At 43.3% G+C, this 19,709-nt stretch overlaps 1 protein-coding gene across 3 annotated transcripts in view; it reads left to right on the top strand.

Moving 5' to 3' along the window:
* LOC106597798 (uncharacterized) overlaps positions 1–19,709 on the top strand; it is a 119,783-nt gene that overhangs the window by 28,833 nt on the left and 71,241 nt on the right. For 2 of the 3 annotated variants that reach the window (XM_082958538.1, XM_082958539.1), the window contains 31 exons: positions 1,609–1,844; positions 4,018–4,105; positions 5,199–5,342; positions 5,542–5,744; positions 6,360–6,484; positions 7,248–7,366; positions 7,896–8,072; positions 8,203–8,234; positions 8,356–8,453; positions 8,574–8,593; positions 8,698–8,719; positions 8,860–8,887; positions 12,136–12,220; positions 12,463–12,609; positions 12,815–13,026; positions 13,768–13,868; positions 13,960–14,078; positions 14,175–14,351; positions 14,458–14,489; positions 14,603–14,700; positions 14,808–14,830; positions 15,183–15,204; positions 15,309–15,336; positions 15,445–15,529; positions 15,663–15,809; positions 15,911–16,122; positions 17,140–17,240; positions 17,332–17,450; positions 19,117–19,293; positions 19,435–19,466; positions 19,612–19,709. In XM_082958538.1, the coding sequence (XP_082814664.1) occupies positions 1,609–1,844; positions 4,018–4,105; positions 5,199–5,342; positions 5,542–5,744; positions 6,360–6,484; positions 7,248–7,366; positions 7,896–8,072; positions 8,203–8,234; positions 8,356–8,453; positions 8,574–8,593; positions 8,698–8,719; positions 8,860–8,887; positions 12,136–12,220; positions 12,463–12,609; positions 12,815–13,026; positions 13,768–13,868; positions 13,960–14,078; positions 14,175–14,351; positions 14,458–14,489; positions 14,603–14,700; positions 14,808–14,830; positions 15,183–15,204; positions 15,309–15,336; positions 15,445–15,529; positions 15,663–15,809; positions 15,911–16,122; positions 17,140–17,240; positions 17,332–17,450; positions 19,117–19,293; positions 19,435–19,466; positions 19,612–19,709 (3,307 nt within the window). Of the gene's footprint in view, positions 1–1,608; positions 1,845–4,017; positions 4,106–4,138; positions 4,189–5,198; positions 5,343–5,541; positions 5,745–6,359; positions 6,485–7,247; positions 7,367–7,895; positions 8,073–8,202; positions 8,235–8,355; positions 8,454–8,573; positions 8,594–8,697; positions 8,720–8,859; positions 8,888–12,135; positions 12,221–12,462; positions 12,610–12,814; positions 13,027–13,767; positions 13,869–13,959; positions 14,079–14,174; positions 14,352–14,457; positions 14,490–14,602; positions 14,701–14,807; positions 14,831–15,182; positions 15,205–15,308; positions 15,337–15,444; positions 15,530–15,662; positions 15,810–15,910; positions 16,123–17,139; positions 17,241–17,331; positions 17,451–19,116; positions 19,294–19,434; positions 19,467–19,611 lie in introns of those variants that run through there. The other variant, XM_082958540.1, reaches the window with a different exon arrangement.

A 19,709-nucleotide genomic window follows, 5' to 3' on the forward strand; every position in this document is an offset into this window, starting at 1 on the left:
TGGAGGGTGCCGGGCAGTTGACCGGGGTAGGGATATCCAGGTGTAAAGCATGGCCAGCCGTAGAGAAATGCTTATTGAAATTCTCAATTATAGTGGATTAATCGTTGGTAACAGTGTTTCCTAGCCTCAGGGCAGTGGGCAGCTGGGAGGAGGTGCTCTTATTCTCCATGGACTTTACAGTGTCCCAGAACTTTTTTGAGTTAGTACTACAGGATGCAAATTTCTGTTTGAAAAAGCTACCCTTAGCTTTTCTAACTGCCTGTGTATATTTGTTCCTAACTTCCCTGAAAAGTTGCATATCACGGGGGCTATTCGATGCTAATGCAGAACGCCACAGGATGTTTCTGTGCTGGTTAAGGGCAGACAGGTCTGGAGTGAACCAAGGACTATATCTATTCCTAGTTCTACATTTTTTGAGTGGGGCATGCTTATTTAAGATGGTGAGGTTGTCACTTTTAAAGAATAGCCAGGCACCATCTACTGACGGGAGGAGGTCAATGTCATTCCAGGATACCACGGCCAGGTCGATTAGGAAGGCCTGCTCGCAGAAGTGTTTTAGGGAGCGTTTGACAGTGATGACGGGTGGTCGTTTGGTCGCAGACCCATTACGGATGCAGGCAATGAGGCAGTGATCGCTGAGATCTTGATTGAAAACAGCAGAGGTGTATTTGGAGGGCGTGTTAGTTAGGATGACATCTATGAGGGTGCCTGTGTTTAAGGATTTGGGGTTGTACCTGGTAGGTTCATTGATAATTTGTGTGAGATTGAGGGCATCAAGCTTAGATTGTAGGATGGTCGGGGTGGTAAGCATGTCCCAGTTTAGGTCACCTAGTAGCACGAGCTCAATAGATAGATGGGGGGCAATCAATTCACATATGGTATCGAGGGCGTAGCTGGGGGCAGCTATTGAGGTCCTGTCTTTACCATTCTTCACTACCTTCTATTGAGGTCCTGTCTCTCTCTAACCATGTCTGTCACTAACCCTGTCTGTCTCTAAACCTGTCTCTCTCTAACCCTGTCTGTCTCTAAACCTGTCTGTCTCTAAACCTGTCTCTCTCTAACCCTGTCTGTCTCACCTGTCTCTCTCTAACCCTGTCTCCAAACCCTGTCTGTCTCTAAACCTGTCTCTCTCTAACCCAGTCTCTAAACCCTGTGTGTCTCTAACCCTGTCTGTCTCTAAACCTGTCTGTCTCACCTGTCTCTCTAACCCTGTCTCTCACCTGTCTGTCTCTAACCCTGTCTCTAAACCCTGTCTGTCTCTGACCATGTCTCTCGCTAACCCTGTCTCTCTCTAACCCTGTCTGTCTCTAACCCTGTCTGTCTCTAACCCTGTCTCTCTCTGACCCTGCCTGTCTCTGACCCTGTCTGTCTCACCTGTCTCTCTCAAACCCTTTCTGTCTCTAACCCTGTCTGTCTCAACTGTCTCTCTCTAACCCTGTCTCTAAACCCTGTCTGTCTCTAACCCTGTCTGTCTCACCTGTCTCTCTTGAACCTGTCTCTCTCTAAACCCTGTCTGTCTCTAAACCCTGTCTGTCTCACCTGTCTCTCAGCCCCTCCACAGATAAACCTGTCTCTCTCTCTAACCCCATCTTTCTTCCCCCTCCACAGAAGCCCCTGTCTGAGATCAGGAGCACCACTCTAACTCAGGTTGTGTTGAACTGGACTCTGGCCGAGCTGGCCGGGAACTACAGGTCCCAGGAAGACGAGCCAGAAGACTGGATGGAAGACATATTGGACGTAGAGGACTGGTATGACCATGTAGTGGTGCCTGTTCTCCGCCGTGTCCTGCCTCACGACCAGACGCACATACCTGGCAGCCTCAAGGCTGTCTTCCACAAAGTGTTGTGAGTAAAATGTTCACTAAATATACTGACAAATACAACACTAGAGATAGAAACATATGTAGTCTCAAACATAGAGCCAAAAGACAAGCATAATAGTAGGTACTAAATCTGGCCCTCATATCATCACGGTCACCTAATCATCCCCAGTTTACAATTGGCTCATTCATCCCCCTCCTCTCCCCTGTAACTATTCCACAGTGTCACGGCTGTTCGAAGGAGCGGACCAAAATGCAGCGTGTTCATAGTTCCACATATTGATTAAACGTGAAACTGAATGCAATACATAAATAACTTGAAACCACAAAAACAACAAACTGTGACGCAGCGAGGAAAACACACTACTCAAAAGATAATAACCCACAAAACAGGAAGAGAAAAACCCCTACTTAAATATGATCTCTAATCAGATGCAATGAGGATCAGCTGCCTCCAATTAGAGATTGACCCCAAACAATCCCAACATAGAAATAGAAAAACTAGAACTTAAACATAGAAATAGAAAACATAGAACCAAAAACACCCACTGTCACGCCCTGCCCTACTCTACTATAGAAAATGACATCTTACTAGGGTCAGAACGTGACACACAGGTTGTTGCTGTAAATGAGAATGTGTTCTCAGTCAACTTACCTGGTAAAATAAGGGTTAATTAAATAACATTTAAGTGGCAAATAAAGTCCCAAATATAGTGTCAAACATGCTGTCAGATGTAGTTAGTACCACACATAGTACCATACAACCAGATGTAGCTAGTACCAAACATAGTTCCATACTCCCAGATGTAGTTAGTACCACACATAGTACCATACACCCAGATGTAGCTAGTACCAAACATAGTTCCATACTCCCAGATGTAGCTAGTACCAAACATAGTTCCATACTCCCAGATGTAGTTAGTACCAAACATGTCCAACATGGTACCATACTCCCAGATGTAGTTAGTACCAAACATGTCCAACATGGTACCATACTCCCAGATGTAGTTAGTACCAAACATAGTTCCATACTCCCAGATGTAGTTAGTACCAAACATGTCCAACATGGTACCATACTCCCAGATGTAGTTAGTACCAAACATAGTTCCATACTCCCAGATGTAGTTAGTACCAAACATAGTTCCATACTCCCAGATGTAGCTAGTACCAAACATAGTTCCATACTCCCAGATGTAGTTAGTACCAAACATGTCCAACATGGTACCATACTGACAGATGTAGTTAGTACCAAACATAGTTCCATACTCCCAGATGTAGCTAGTACCAAACATAGTTCCATACTCCCAGATGTAGTTAGTACCAAACATGTCCAACATGGTACCATACTGACAGATGTAGTTAGTACCAAACATAGTACCATACTGACAGATGTAGTTAGTACCAAACATGTCCAACATGGTACCATACTCCCAGATGTAGCTAGTACCAAACATAGTACCATACTCCCAGATGTAGTTAGTACCAAACATGTCCAACATGGTACCATACTGACAGATGTAGCTAGTACCAAACATAGTTCCATACTCCCAGATGTAGTTAGTACCAAACATAGTTCCATACTCCCAGATGTAGCTAGTACCAAACATGTCCAACATGGTACCATACTCCCAGATGTAGCTAGTACCAAACATAGTTCCATACTCCCAGATGTAGTTAGTACCAAACATGTCCAACATGGTACCATACTGACAGATGTAGCTAGTACCAAACATAGTACCATACTGACAGATGTAGTTAGTACCAAACATGTCCAACATGGTACCATACTCCCAGATGTAGCTAGTACCAAACATAGTACCATACTCCCAGATGTAGCTAGTACCAAACATAGTACCATACTGACAGATGTAGCTAGTACCAAACATAGTTCCATACTCCCAGATGTAGTTAGTACCAAACATGTCCAACATGGTACCATACTCCCAGATGTAGCTAGTACCAAACATAGTACCATCCTCCCAGATGTAGCTAGCACCAAACATAGTACCATGCTGACAGATGTAGCTAGTACCAAACATGGTACCATACTCCCAGATGTAGCTAGTACCAAACATAGTACCATAGCTGATGCAAGAAAGTCACTGATCATGATATTTACTGACCATTACTGACGATCTGTGTTGTGTTCTATGTTAACTGTCTCTACTATGTCTCTGTATCTATCTCTGTCTCCGTAGCTACCTGAACTCAGATATGGACAGCATGGACAATGACACTATGCCCCTTGACGTATGTAGCATCACCCTAGAGGAGAGGTCATGTGGGGTGAGTAGCTACAGCCATCTATATATCATGACACTATGCCCCTTGACATATGTAGCATCACCCTAGAGGAGAGGTCATGTGGGGTGAGTAGCTACAGCCATCTATAGTTCACATCAGTTGCTTTCCAGGCCGACTACATTGCAGGCGTTGCATCGCATCTTTTTTTATTTCATGTTTTATTTAACCTTTATTTAACTAGGCAAATCAGTTAAGAACAAATTGTTATTTACAATGACGGTCTACCTCGGCCAAACCGAGGAGTCCAATTGTGCGCCGCCCTATTGGACTCCCGACCACGGCAGGATGTGATTTGCTTGCATCAACCTATGGTTGTGTGCTGTGTCATCAACAGAGCAGTTGGGCATCGCATGACTATATCATATGATGGGGTTAGCTGATACATTAAACACCTATCCAGGCGTTGTGAGATCTGGCATGGGTCTGAAATGTAATCATTGTAAATAAGAATTTGTTCTTAACTGACTTGCCTAGTTAAATAAAAAGAAAGAAATAAAAATCATGCTGGAACACGGCATGGAGATAGCTGCTATGGAGATAGCTGCTATGGAGATAGTTGCTATGGAGATAGCTGTTATATTAGTTCAACGGCCTGTGTTTTACACCAAGGATTCTCTTGCTTTGATAATAGTAGGCCTCTGACTGATATAGGTAGAATTAGAGGAGTACAGAGACACCTACTGGTGACTGCATGTCATGACAACCTCTCAACATCTCGTTCTCGCGTGATCTCTTTCAGTTCAATTCAAAACAAAAATTCAATTCAATATACTTTGTTGACGTGGAAAAGTGAAAAACACTTACATTGTCAAAGTGAAACATTTTTGAGCTGCACTGTTGGAGCTCGGAGTATAAGAATTTCACTGTACCCTGCGATTACATCTGCTACCCTGTCTATGTGACTAATAAACTCATCTAATCATCTATCTAATCTATCAACGATGGTCAAATAAGACATTAATAATGGAATAATAAGGATAACGTTAATAGCGGTAATAATATTAACAGCAATTACAACAAATAATAGTTATGAGAACAATATAATCTTTCCATCTGTCCCTCTCTCTTGCTCTAGTTGACCAATGCTGTGGAGAAAGTGGCGCGCGTCCTGCACTGTGTTGCCCGTAGCAACTTGACAATGTCCGAGGAGACTATTATGCGTCTGGTCGTGGAGCTGACTGGGCGGCTCAACTCATTGGTCCAGAAGTTCTCCACCGCGGTAAGCCTCAACCAATCATTAGGGGACTTATTTGGACATTAGATCATATTTGAAGTCTTAAAAATTTGGACAGAATGTTAAGTGTGGAATTAATTATAACTTAAATGGTCATTTACCACAATATGTACACTGTAGAGTTATGCTGCTGATGTCACAAAATGAATTAGACAGTGTTTAAGATTTTACCTTCCCCATACAGAACTTCAGTGAGGTGGCGCACCACTTCCAAGAGGTGTTTGGCCAGGCAGACTCCCCGGCTCTGACCCAGGAGAATCTCAACGACCCAGACTTCATCAGGCTCTGGTTCCAGATCAAACTGAAGCCCCTGCTTCCCTCCGTCCCTCCCAGCCTTCTCTCCTGCCTCAGCACCAAGAACTTCACCTGCCCCGTCTACCAAGCCCTGTGAGTAACACTAAACCTAGCCTAACCTAACACTAATACATAAACCAAGCCCTGTGAGTAACACTAAACCTAGCCTAACCTAACACTAATACATAAACCAAGCCCTGTGAGTAACACTAAACCTAGCCTAACCTAACACTAATACATAAACCAAGCCCTGTGAGTAACACTAAACCTAGCCTAACCTAACACTAATACATAAACCAAGCCCTGTGAGTAACACTAAACCTAGCCTAACCTAACACTAATACATAAACCAAGCCCTGTGAGTAACACTAAACCTAGCCTAACCTAACACTAATACATAAACCAAGCCCTGTGAGTAACACTAAACCTAACCTAACCTAACACTAATACATCTACCAAGCCTTGTGAGTAACACTAAACCTAACCTAACCTAACACTAATACATCTACCAAGCCTTGTGAGTAACACTAAACCTAACCTAACTATTATTGTAAAGTGGTTGTTCCACTGGATATCATAAGGTGAATGCACCAATTTGTAAGTCGCTCTGGATAAGAGCGTCTGCTAAATGACGTAAATGTAAATGTAAATGTCTAACCTAACCTAACCTAACCTAACACTAATAATAATATATCTATGGTTCCACAGTGTGGGGGAGCTGAGTGAACAAATGAAGCTGATGGACCAGGAGGACGAGCAGATGTATGAAATGCACGGTCACATGATCTACAAACAATTCCTGTTGCCCTTCCTGTTGAATCACAACTCCTCAGGTAAGAGTTCTGATTGATTAGTTCTCCAGGCAAAACCGTTTATTTTTACTACTCTAATTATGTTGGTAACCAGTTTATAATAGCAATAAGGCACCTCGGGGGTTTGTGGTATATGGCTAATATACTCTTTCCTCTGGTCTAAAAAATATCCCAATGCCCCAGGGCAGTGTTTGGGGACATTGCCCTGTGTAGGGAGCCGTCTTTCGGATGGGATGTTAAAAGGGTGTCCTGACTCTCTGTGGCTACTAAAATATCCCATGGCACTTATTGTAAGAGTAGGGGTGTTAACCCCAGTGTCCTGGCTAAATTCCCAATCTTCCCTCATACCATCATGGCCACCTAATCATCCCCAGATTCCAATTGGTTCATTCATCCCCCCTTCCTCTCCCCTGTAACTATTCCCCAGGTTGTTGCTGTAAATCTGAATGTGTTCTCAGTCAACTTTACCTGGTAAAATAAGGGTTAGATAAAAAATAAAGTATAAACCCTTTCAGTTTGTTTACCCACACATAGAAGTAATAGAAGAAAAAATTGACTACTTCAAAATGGAGATGGCCTCAATGGCGCTGCCCGTGCGCTCATAGATACAACGTTGCGATCTCTATACAACTCTATGGTGGCAAGCTTCAGACTCTTGTCATGTGATCTTCAGCAGTCGCAGTCCCACTGCATATTGATTATTACTATTAAATGAAAGAGAAATCATTATAACCCGAAAATGGCCTCTGATATACTGATATCCCTTCACTGTTTCAATCTTCAGACCCACAGTGCATCTCTTCAGCCAGTAGCAGTGCAGACTGGCTGATCAAGAACTTTGGTGGATTCTCTGCATTCGCTCCTCTGAGGGATTTCTATGATCTAAATGGTCATTTCTCTGCTGTAAGTATGAGAGTCATGTACGTTTCAATGTCGGCTGACTGCACCACCATGTTTATACTGTATATACACTACCGGTCAACATTTTGGACACACCTACGCATTCAAGGGTTTTTCTTTATTTTTACAATTTTCTACATTGTAGAATAATAGTGAAGAAATCAAAACTATGAAATAACACATATGGAATCATGTAGTAACCATAAAAAGTGTTAAACAAATCCAAATATATTTTATATAGCCACCCTTTGCCTTGATGACATGACATCTTTGCACACTCTTGGCATTCTCTCAACCAGCTTCACCTGGAATGCTTTTCCAACAGTCTTGAAGGAGTTCCCACATAGGCTGAGCACTTGTTGGCTGCTTTTCCTTCACTATGTGGTCCATGATTATACAGTACATAGATATTTGGATTATTATGTATTCAGTCATTATACTGAGTCACCATATCAGCAATTGTTATGTTTCTAACATTTGATAGAGAAACTGAATCTAATGTTTAATAACCTTCTTGTCTCTTTCCTTCCAGTTGTCAGCCCTGGAGGTTCTCTCTCCAAAGCAGACTGCAGAGCTGGTGGTTTTGCCTCTTCCTGGTCTTCCAGGGAAAGCTGTCATCATCAACACAGTGTTTGACTACCTGACTGAGTCACCAAAGGAGAGGAAACTCCCTGACTTCCTGTACCACCTCATAAGGCTGTCTGCGGAGGTAACACAGCTCTACTGGTCAACAATGAGCTAGCCTAACAATGCGACCCAACATTTTGAGGCAGGATACGACAACCTGAAAACACCTTTTCACCATTATAAATTAACTCTTTCATAATGTTTTGTTTCAGATAACAATGCCCTGCAAATCCTACAAAATCATGTAAGTTAGACTACATGGGAGAACTGAAGCTCTGGCTCTTTGAAACACAAGCAATGTTGAACCTCTGTTCTGTGAAATGCAGTGGTTTATTATGTTAACTTCCTCGTTGTGTCTGTCTCAGCTTTGAGCGTCTGTACCAGGCCTTATCGTCTGTACCTCCAGAGATGGAACCAGTTGTCTGGGCCAACATAGACAACCTGATGCAGACCGCTCCAGAAGGTCAGTCACACTTCTAATCTTTTCATCAATCCTTCATGTTGTTTATGGTCTAAATAAATCCTCACAAATATTTCCCATCATACCCTGTTGTTTACCACATGTGTTTGTTTATTTGGTCAGGTTGTGGATTGGATGAACAGGTAAGCAGAAAATATATTGAATACATTGAAATATGTTAGGAAAATATTAATATTGTAATTTCAAAACATCACAATTGTAATTTAAATAACTGTTTAATTTTCAGTGCCCATCAACACCATTTAATTGTAAGTTTTATTTGCATATATTTACATATCTATATTTAACAGTGCTATCGAGTAATAAGATACAGATATACTGTACATTTGTCTGAAACAAATAAATTACAAGAAACATACTAATCTCTTTCATCTGTGACCATCAACAGATACCAGAGTCTGTGCTGGAGTCAACAGGTACATACATTCATCACATTACATTTATGCTAGGTGCTGTTGTTCTAGTGCTAACGTGCTAATGCTAGGTGTGCTAATGCTTAGCTAACATTATAGCTAGTCGGCTACTGTACATACTAGGGTTTAATATTTTCCGGTATTTTACAAACGTTCCATCCTGAGAATAAATCACTTTTCTCCCGGGGGACCCGGTATTTCCTGCCAAAACCGGAAGTGTCATTCAAAAGCATTATAAAGCGTATAAATATGTCTGGATTTTTATTAGAGCTTTGATCAGAATGAAAATGTAAAGTTGATGCTACCTGAGCCTGATATTATATTAAATACATTTTATGAGCCCTACATTAACGACATTTAATGAGCCCCAAAAAGTCAAAATGATTGTGCCATTATCCAATGTATAGCCTATATGATATAGACTACTTCAAATTACGCACGACAGAAAAACATAAAAGCCCATAGATGTAGCTAGCTATATGCTCTGTTGGCTAAATAAATGAAACTAGCTCCAGTAGACTATTTGAGTGTGAACTGTATTACTGTACTGTATTGTATTATACGGACTTGAATTACGCACATTGTTCAAACCATGATAAAGCAGAAGAGAACATGCGATTCTGGTGCAGCACATGCGGCCTAAAAAGTTACAAGTATAGACTAGTGAATTTTATTTTAATGTTGAAATATAATTGGGCCTATTTGTATAATCAGTAGGCTGACACATAAACACCTTTTGTAATATTTCCCTTAATGTTATTAGCCTACCTCCTCTTTCTCTCTCTATTGTTGCTTCATTCCTTCCTCACTTTCAACTGTTAAGTGAAATAAGTTTTGTTGTCCTTATCGTCATCATTCTAATGACATTCTTGGAATAATATAGGACTAGAATTAGATGCAGAAGGCTTTCACTTCTCTTCATGAAGATTGAATGGTTATGGATCTGAATTAATAACTGCTCTAGCCTACCGCCATTGCCCGTTCCTCTTCTTTCAAACTACCTGTGAGTTCAATTGTCTGCTCAATTTAACGTTCAGCAAACAAGAGGCTTGCGTCCCTCTTAGAATAGTCTATTGGTATAAGAAACTCCAAGAAGACCCAGAGTTAAGCAGCGTTTTTTAAGGAGAGGCCGGCGAGGCACAGGTGCTTGCGTATTTCTGCAAGAGACAGCGGCTATAAATTAGAAGCTTATTATGCATAACTCATCATTAGTTATCTAAATAAGGCTAATACTGCATTATATTTATTACCTGAAAGAGGTAGGGTAGGACATCTATATATTGGGCGATATATCAATCTAGACAGGATGATCTATTTTGGATGTAATTTGAATGGAGTCGATGGAGAGAGAGAAATACTGCGAGAGAGTGGTTGCGCGTGCACTGATTTAAAGCAACGATATTCGAGTGATAGGCAGTTTTAAACTCTGCAGCCACAAACAAAAAAAATCTTTACAATGAAAAAACAAGGTGACCCTGAAAGCCAGATAGAGATGGGTAAATTAGACGCTTATTCTGTCTTTATATTACTGTAGCATTGGCTGTGCCTCAGCAAATGTAGGCCTACCTGTCACAAGAAAAAAAGTTACCATGATGAGATGATAGATTTGCACGTCTGTCCCCACCCTGAGACGGGCCGTCTGTCCCCGCCCTGAGACGGGCCGTCTGTCCCCGCCCTGAGACGGGCCGCCTGTCCCCGCCCTGAGACGGGCCGTCTGTCCCCGCCCTGAGACGGGCCGTCTGTCCCCGCCCTGAGACGGGCCGTCTGTCCCCGCCCTGAGACGGGCCGTCTGTTCCCGCCATGAGACGGGCCGTCTGTCCCCGCCCTGAGACGGGCCGTCTGTCCACACCCTGAGACGGGCCGTCTGTTCCCACCCTGAGACGGGCCGTCTGTCCATACCCTGAGACGGACCGTCTGTCCCCGCCCTGAGATGGACCATCTGTCCCCACCATGAGACGGGCCGTCTGTTCCCACCATGAGACGGGCCGTCTGTCCCCACCCTGAGACGGACCGTCTGTCCCCGCCCTGAGATGGACCATCTGTCCCCACCATGAGACGGGCCATCTGTCCCCACCATGAGACGGGCCGTCTGTCCCCACCCTGAGATGGACCGTCTGTCCCCACCCTGAGATGGACCATCTGTCCCCACCATGAGACGGGCCATCTGTCCCCACCATGAGACGGGCCGTCTGTCCCCACCCTGAGATGGACCGTCTGTCCCCGCCCTGAGACGGACCGTCTGTCCCCGCCCTGAGACGGGCCGTCTGTCCCCGCCCTGAGACGGGCCGCCTGTCCCCGCCCTGAGACGGGCCGTCTGTCCCCGCCCTGAGACGGGCCGTCTGTCCCCACCCTGAGACGGGCCGCCTGTCCCCGCCCTGAGACGGGCCGTCTGTTCCCACCCTGAGACGGGCCGTCTGTCCCCACCCTGAGATGGACCGTCTGTTCCCACCCTGAGATGGACCGTCTGTCCCCACCATGAGACGGGCCGTCTGTTCCCACCATGAGACGGGCCGTCTGTCCCCACCCTGAGATGGACCGTCTGTCCCCGCCCTGAGACGGGCCGTCTGTCCCCGCCCTGAGACGGGCCGCCTGTCCCCGCCCTGAGACGGGCCGTCTGTCCCCGCCCTGAGACGGGCCGTCTGTCCCCGCCCTGAGACGGGCCGTCTGTCCCCGCCCTGAGACGGGCCGTCTGTCCACACCCTGAGACGGGCCGTCTGTTCCCAGCCTGAGACGGGCCGTCTGTCCATACCCTGAGATGGACCGTCTGTCCCCACCATGAGACGGGCCGTCTGTTCCCACCATGAGACGGGCCGTCTGTCCCCACCCTGAGATGGACCGTCTGTCCCCAAGCTGAGACGGACCGTCTGTCCCCACCATGAGACGGGCCGTCTGTTCCCACCATGAGACGGGCCGTCTGTCCCCACCCTGAGACGGGCCGTCTGTTCCCACCATGAGACGGGCCGTCTGTCCTCACCCTGAGATGGACAGTCTGTCCCCACCCTGAGCGTTGATGATTCATCATGCAGAGGCCGTAGAGAAGCTCGATTTAGACATCACATATAATTTAACAGTTCCATTTCACACCATGCTGTTAATAAACTCTAAATAATTTATTATAATTTACCGGTTTCTCGCAGTTATTTATCACGGGAAAATGGAGGGGTTTTGTGCGGTAAATCTCTGTAACTGGGTTCCCGCCATTCAACCCTGGTACATACCTCTGCTAATTCTGTCTTTTCAATTCTCCACAGCTATCCACTACAACACCACCTGCACATGGGGAATATGACAGAAGTTCTATGCAATTTCAGCTTGGAACAGTATGCTTGTTCACAGGTAATTAGTTGCTTCTAAAGTAAGAACAAATATTTCATCTTGGACCAATAGAAATCATTGTGCTGATCTGGTTTGTTAAGTAATTAATAATGTGAGAAGTATGCCTGTGCATCGGTGAGATTCTTTCACTATGGCCGTGATTCTAATGTATGAGAGACAAAGACATGGAAATACCAAGGCAGAGAAAACTTCTACATGTATTCATTCATTGACTCCACAACATCTGTTCTTCTCTCTCGAAGCTGAAAGACTTCACTGCAGAACACCTGGTGTCTCTTCTGAAATGTAAACTGCCTGGCAACTCCTCTCACTCGAAAGAGACCTGGAAGGTTCTCCTCACCAAACTGACCTCTGTCTTAGACCAAGCTCTGGACATGTTCTCCAATATGGTGAGAATATACAGTAGATCAACGTTCCTTAAATGTGTGAGGCGCGTTCAGCAGGACGCAACGTTTTGGAAAGTTCACATAGGAATATGCTATGTAGGAATCACGGAGGTTCTTTTCATGGTTTTCTATATGCAACGTTCGAGAGCGTTTTGCAACTGAACGTGGCCCTGTTCGGTAATTGAATGACCGATCTCTTCCTCCCCAGTCCAAACCTGTCATTGGCCCAGCACTATCCCAGGTGCTAGATGTGATTGGAGAGATCCGGGTCAACAGACTGACTGAGGATCAGCTGAGAGACATTGATGTCATCAGGAAGTGGTTCTCTGGGCGTCTGAGACTGTTCCTGCCGTCTGCATCAGGAGCGTTTCTGCACTGCCTCAGCACCAAGAACCTGAGCTGTGACACGTATCAACAGATGTATGTATGGTTAAAGGGATACTTTGGGAAACCATTTAACTACTTCTCCAGAGTCAGATGAACTCGTGGATACCATCTTTATGTCTCTGCGTGCAGTTTGAAGGAAGTTGCTGACTACTGCTAAGGCAATTGCTAACTAGCATTAGCATCAATGACTGGAAGTTTATGCAGATACCCATAGACGTCCAGTCATGGCGCTAACTCTAGTTAGCATTGGCTGGCGAAACTACGTCTAACTTCTTTCATACCGGACACAGAGAGATAAAAATGGTGTCCACAAGTTCATCTGACTCTGGGGAAGTAGATACAGGGCCTCATTGCCAAAATCCTAAAGTATCCCTTAATAGATTGATATTAATGCATAACATGTAGCCCATGTAACATGTAACCTGCAGTCAAATGACCAAATAGCTATTGGACTCATTTGGTGAGAGAAAGAAAAATAGCAGAAAATGCAGTGTTTTTTATATCAAAGTGTTTCATTACATTTCAGTTTTCTGTGATTAATATAAACTGTAATATTGGGATGAAACATCAAAATGTAAAACATTTCAACTCTATATCTGACATAGTACTTTTAAAAAAAGTCCATAACCGTGTGTGAGGGGAATACTTCTGTTTCAAAGTAGATTTCTTTAAGACCACCAAGAAACACTCTGTGACCCTGATTTAGCCCACTGCCGTAAAGGGTTAATGTGATTCATATCAAGCTGATAGTATGTTCTCTTTCCTTTCTCACAGACTGAGGGAGTTCAGCAATCAATTCGACCAAATGGACCAGATGAGACAAGAGCTGGTGGTCAAATACTTCATCCAGCCCTTCCTGACCCAAAACTCCTCAGGTATGGAAGATAGCAACTAGAGTAAAAGCAGCAAACTGTTCCTCAACTTCATTTAATCTTTGGCCTTAACCCATTGGTCTCCTCCCTCCAGACTCTGGCTGTGTGTCCAACTCTAACAGCAGTGTGGACTGGCTGCAGAAGAACTTGGGGCCATTCTCAGTTCTTGTGTCCCTCAGGGACCTGCTAGAATTCAACACAGACTTCTCTCCTGTACGTCTCATTTTTCTGCCGACTACGCCACAATGATTATACGTAAATACTTGTCCTCATTAAGTATTGATAACCTTCTTGTCTCCTCTCTTCCAGTTGTCAGTCCTGGAGGTTCTCTCTCCAAAGCAGACAGCAGAGCTGCTGGTGTTGCCTCTTCCTGGTCTTCCAGGGAAAGCTGTCATCATCAACACAGTGTTTGACTACCTGTCTATGTCACCAAAGGAGAGGAAACTCCCTGAGTTCCTGTACTACCTCGTCAGGCTCTCTGAAGAGGTAACACTTTGTGCATTAGTAAACAAAAGTTCTAACTTGTACCTCAACTGATATTGATGCTTTATCTTGTTGTTATATTGATGAAGCCCTTTGATGTCCTTTTCAGATGATGCTACCATGCGATAGCTTTAAGACCATGTAAGTGGATTCAACAGAAGTCTAACAATGAAGAGATCATTTATCTTCATGATCTTGTAAAACCACAAATCACTACTACACTTTGACATATCTGTTGTCTGTGTCTGTCTCAGCTTTGAGCGTCTGTACCAGGCCTTACCGTCTGTACCTCCAGAGATGGAACCAGTCATTCAGGCCATTATAGACAACCTGATGCAGACCGCTCCAGCAGGTCAGTCGTCCTTCATTAACCACGATGACTATTTTAACATGAATAGATTATTAAAACAATATATCAACGGACTATTTTTCAATGGGGTTTCTAATTTTTGTTGACAGATTGCTTGCCGATGAATATGAAGGTGAGAATGTATCTCTTATTTATTATTATATCTTTCATTGACTACTGCAATGAAGTAATGTAACTACTGTAATTGACTATTGTAATGAAGTAATGTAACTACTGTAATTGACTATTGTAATGAAGTAATGTAACTACTGTAATTGACTATTGTAATGAAGTAATGTAACTACACTAATTGACGACTGTAGTGAAGTAATGTAACTACACTAATTGACGACTGTAGTGAAGTAGTGTAACTACTGTAATTGACTACTGTAATGAAGTAATGTACCTACTGTAATTGACTACTGTAATGAAATGGCCTATTATTATTGATACCTTTGTAATATAAAATCTTCTGTCTTTTTCAGTGTCCAATAACACCAGCGAACGGTAAGTGTTTTCTCTGACAGCAACAACAGATTTGATACCTACTGTACCGTATATATTGCTGCATGAGAGTCTGAAACTAAACATGTATTTCTCTTTTTCTGCAGATAGCAGAGTCTGTGAAGGAAATGCCAGGTAACAAGTTTATCACCTGTATCTAAGATCTACCTGGTCTTAATCCATTTAGTAGCCTCTTATGGTTATCAGTGATATGACCGTTTGTTCTATTTGATACTTCTACAGTGATTCACTACAAAGTTATTTGGCGACATCAAATACAGCGAACGTGCCCTGTAACTTTTCCCTGGAGGAGTATGCCTGTGCATCGGTGAGATTTTTCCACTATGGCCGTGATTCTAGTGTATGAGAGACAAAGAGATACTGTAGAGATACCAAGGTAGAGAAATCCTCTACATGTATTCATTCATTGACTCCATATCATCTGCTCTTCTCTCTCAAAGCTGACAAACTTCACTGCAGAACACCTGGTGTCTCTTCTGAAATGTAAACTGCCTGGCAACTCCTCTCACTCTAAAGAGACCTGGAAGGTTCTCCTCACCAAACTGACCTCTGTCTTAGACCAAGCTCTGGACATGTTCTCCAATATGGTGAGAATATAAATCAACCTTCCTTAACTCTGGTGATCAAGGTCAAGGTTGCAGTGTGTTGTTCTTTTTCTGAATGACCAATCACATCTCTTCCTCCCCAGTCCAAACCTGTGATTGGCCCTGCAGTATCCCAGGCACTGGATGTGATTGGAGAGATCCGGGTCAACAGGCTGACTGACGATCAGTTGAGAGACAGTGATGTCATCAGGAAGTGGTTCTCTGGGCGTCTGAGACTGTTCCTGCCGTCTGCATCAGGAGGGTTTCTGCACTGCCTCAGCACCAAGAACCTCAGCTGTGACACGTATCAACAGATGTATGTTTTATAAACGCCTCGTAACACTAGGTCCTCATAATTTAGGTCCTCATGAACTATACATCATTTGACAGTGGTATATGTTTACAAGTTACATGTTAGTCATTTAGCAGACGCTCTTATCCAGAGCGACTTACAGTAGTGAATGCATACATTAGATACATTTCATGCATTATTTTTTTTGTTGTACTGGCCCCCCGTGGGAATCGAACCCACAACCCTGGCGTTGTACACACCATGCTGGCGTTGCAAACACCATGCTCAAAGAATATTTGATATACCATGTCGTCTTGAAAATACCCCTCGAGAGGGGACTCTGTTTGTCCCAGCAATTAGTAGCGGATATTGGTGAGTTCAGCTGACTGAGAGGAATCCAATACAATTTCCTGGATATTTCGAGGTCAAACACAAGGGGAGCAATCATGGGTTGGGGTCAGGGGTTAACCCACCGTTAAGGACGTCGCACCCAGAAGGTTAAGCCACTAGAAATGATGCGTTTTCTCAATGATATTTACTGCCCTAACACATCATTCGTTTTCATCAAGCTTTTTCATTCTCTATTTAAGAACATCTAGGGGTATCTGAAACACATGTCAAATAAGTATTTGTTGAAACATTAGAAGTGTACCTTATTGCCATTACCTCAATGAAAGCACTAAATAATACATATGATATGTCAAATTGAGTAATGCCAAATTTCAGTCAGAAGGAAGTGTGGTTTAAAGTGTTGGAAATGCAGCAGAAAGTTATTGGAAAGGTCAGGAAAACATCAGGAAAGATCTTTAGGCATTAAATGTGCATGAACTTCTGTGTAGAAGAAAAGGTCATTATTGCTTTCAATTCATTATCTCCTGTCATTCTGAGCAGATTCTGTCGCAGTCGTCCTCTCCCCTTCTATCGAGTCCGGGTCAAACTGTTCAAACGCTAGAGCGACATTTCTAGGAAGATGCTCCCGGTAGAGGTCCCGCGCGGTCCTCGTAGCTAGAGGCTTAATGATTTATATTTCCTTTCTCACAGACTGAGGGAGTTCAGCAATCAATTCGACCAAATGGACCAGAAGAGACAAGAGCTGGTGGTCAAATACTTCATCCAGCCCTTCCTGACCAAAAACTCCTCAGGTATGGAAGATAGCAACTAGAGTAAAAGCAGCAAACTGTTCCTCAACTTCATTTAGTCTTTGACCTTAACCCATTGGTCTCCTCCCTCCAGACTCTGGCTGTGTGTCCAACTCTAACAGCAGTGTGGACTGGCTGCAGAAGAACTTGGGGCGGTTTTCAGTCCTGCTGTCCCTTAGCGACCTGTTGAAACTCAACACAGACTTCTCTCCGGTACGTGTCACTTTCTGCCGACTACGCCACTTTGTTTATACATACATATATTTTATTAACCTGTCTGGGCCAGTGGGACGTTTGCGTCCCACCCTAGTCAACAGCCATTGGAATCGCGTCGCGCGAAATACAAATTCCTCATAAATGCTATAACTTCAATTTCTCAAACATATGACTATTTTACACCATTTTATACATACACCTCTCCTGAATCGAACCACGTTGTCCGATTTCAAAAAGGCTTTACAGCAAAAGCAAAACATTAGATTATGTTAGGAGAGTACCCTGCCAAAAATAATCACACTGCCATTTTCAAAGCAACTAGCATGCATCACAAATACCCAAAACACAGCTAAATGCAGCACTAACCTTTGACAATCTTCATCAGATGACACTCCTAGGACATCATGTTACACAATACATGCATTTTTTGTTCGATAAAGTTCATATTTATACATAAAAACAGCATTTTACATCGGCGCGTGACGTTCAGAAAATATTTTCCCTCAAATGCTTCTGGTGAAACAGCACTACAATTTACAAAATTACTAATCGAAAACATTGTTAAAATGTAATATTGTCATTCAAAGAATTATAGATTAACATCTCGTGAATGCGACCGCATTGCCAGATTTAAAAATAACTTTACTGGGAAATCACACTTTGCAATAAACGAGGTGCTATGCTCAGAAAAATAGGCTAGGAGATACAGGTTAGCGCCATCTTGGAACCATCTAAAATCAAATATACTATTGTAAATATTCCCTTACCTTTGATTATCTTCATCGTAAGGCACTTCCAGGAATCCCAGGTCCACAACAAATGTAGTTTTGTTCGAAAAAGTTAATAATTTATGTCCCAATAGCTCCTTCTTGTTAGCGCGTTCCGAAGACTACTCATAATGTACGAGGCGCGCCGGACTTTTCATCACGAATGTGCAAAAAATATATATTTACATTCGTTCAAACATGTCAAACGTTGTATAACATAAATCTTTAGGGCCTTTTTCAATCAGAGCTTCAATAATATTCAAGGCGGACGATTGCATTGTCTTACTAAACGTTTCGGAACGAGAGGGTACCCACGGGCGCCCGCGTCATAGTAGTAATGGCCCTCCCCCTATGACCAATTTTCCAGGCCTCTCGTTCGGTCAGTTTTTAACGGAGAAGACTCAAACCACTTTGTAAAGACTGTTGACATCTAGTGGAAGCCTTAGGAAGTGCTAAATGAATCCTAACTCACGGTGTGTTTCATAGGCAAAGTGTTGAAGGTGATTCCACAAATCAGATTTCCACTTCCTGCAATCTTCTCAGGTTTTGGACTGCCATATGAGTTCTGTTATACTCACAGACACCCTTCAAACAGTTTTAGAAACTTTAGAGTGTTTTCTATCCAAATCGACTAATTATATGCATATTCTAGTTACTGGGCAGGAGTAGTAACCAGATTCAATCGGGTATGTTTTTTATCCGGCCGTGCAAATACTGCCCCCTAGCCCCAACAGGTTTTAAAGACACAATAAATGGGTTGTAAAGCATTCTAGTTAAGTCTGTACATCAGTAATGTTTTCGCACATCAGTTCACCCAGGTTAATATGTCCATTTTTGATGTTGGAGGAGGCGTTTTGAACATTACAATCTCTCTCTTTCCACCTGTCTCCTTCCAGTTGTCAGCCCTGGAGGTTCTCTCTCCAAAGCAGACTGCAGAGCTGGTGGTGTTGCCTCTTCCTGGTCTTCCAGGGAAAGATGTCATCATCAACACAGTGTTTGACTACCTGTCTAAGTCACCAAGGGAGAGGAAACTCCCTGAGTTCTTGTACCACCTCTCCAGGCTGTCTGTGGTGGTAATGATCCCAAAGATTATTAGTAAACAAACTTGTAATGCTGTCTTTGAGATAACTGAAAAAAACACTGCAGTCTTGCCTCAATATGGTGATGTTAACTTCGATCCTTAACTTCTATGTTAACTTCTATCCTCTCCCCAGACTCCAGTCGGCTGCCCAGTTTACCAGACCATGTAAGTCAAACTTTAGACAATAGGTTGATTAGGCGATCCATGATATGCGGATCAAGTGATTACATACATTTTCTCTATATTCATGTAAAAAGATTAAATAGACAAATCTTTTAAATTACATTGTCTTTGTATTGGCTTTTCACAGTTTTGTGAGGCTGTACCAAGCCATGTCAGCATTGCCTCAAGAGATGGAGCCAATCATCTGGGCCAGTGTTTATGACCTCACAGAATCTGCACCAATGG

This window comes from Salmo salar, chromosome 12 (genome assembly GCF_965601325.2).
Source record: "Salmo salar chromosome 12, fSalSal1, whole genome shotgun sequence".
Taxonomy (NCBI): Eukaryota; Metazoa; Chordata; class Actinopteri; order Salmoniformes; family Salmonidae; genus Salmo; species Salmo salar.